At 39.1% G+C, this 916-nt stretch overlaps 1 protein-coding gene across 1 annotated transcript; it reads left to right on the forward strand.

Annotated features, from left to right (window-relative positions):
* Nucleotides 1–208: 208 nt before the first annotated feature.
* LOC138869226 (uncharacterized) lies at nt 209–916 on the forward strand. Its single transcript, XM_070146827.1, has 2 exons — nt 209–624; nt 730–916. The coding sequence occupies exons 1-2, from the start codon at nt 209–211 to the stop codon at nt 914–916; spliced, it is 603 nt and encodes a 200-aa protein (XP_070002928.1).

Consider the following 916-nt stretch of genomic DNA (forward strand, 5'->3'; position numbering starts at 1 on the left):
CTTCAAAGGATGGCAGCAAAGGGTGTTCTTCTGGATTACCATGCTTGGTATGCAGAAGTTCACCAGTGAAGATCCTCCAGTGCCAGTTGCTGACATGTCGTACAATGAGAAGTTCATGATTGTTAAAGTGTAGAAACAAGCAGACTTTCTTCACAAAGGCTACATTCTAAGTGCTTTGGAGGATGACTTGTACAATGTCTATAGTGCTATGAAAACTTTGAAAGAATTATGGGATGCACTTGAGAAGAAGTACAAGACTGAAGATGTATACTTGAAAAAGTTTGTAGTTGCCAAGTTTCTAGACTATAAAATGATCGACAGCAAAACCGTTGGAACCCAAGTTCAAGAGCTTCAACTTATTTTTTATGACCTTATTGCTAAAGGTATGGTAGTGAATGAAGCATTTCAAGTTGCTGCAATGATTGAAAAATTGCCTCATTCGTGGAGAGATTTCAAAAACTACCTAAAGCACAAGCGCAAAAAAATGAAGTTGGAAGATCTTGTGATTCGTCTCAAAATTGAGGAAGACAACAAAACAGCCGAGAAGAAGTCTCATAAAAATTCAATGATTATGGGAGCTAATATCGTTAAGGAGACTACTCCAAAAAGTAAGAAGAGGAATAGGTCTTTTGGACAGACTAAGGAGCAGAACAAGAAAAAATTCTAGGGCAACTGCTACAATTGCGGAAAAGTTGGTCACAAAGCCCCTAATTGTCGTGTCTTGAAAAGGGATAAGAAAAAGGGACAAGGCAACATAATGGAGAAGAATGATGACATTGATGATCTGTGTGATATGCTTTCGGAATACAACCTAGTCGGAAATCCGAAGGAGTGGTGGATCGACTCTGGAGCCACTCGACATAACTGTGTTGTCAAAGAAGCATTTGCGACTTACTCTACTGCTGGTTCCAAATAA

This window comes from Nicotiana sylvestris, chromosome 5, assembly GCF_000393655.2.
Source record: "Nicotiana sylvestris chromosome 5, ASM39365v2, whole genome shotgun sequence".
Lineage (NCBI taxonomy): Eukaryota > Viridiplantae > Streptophyta > Magnoliopsida > Solanales > Solanaceae > Nicotiana > Nicotiana sylvestris.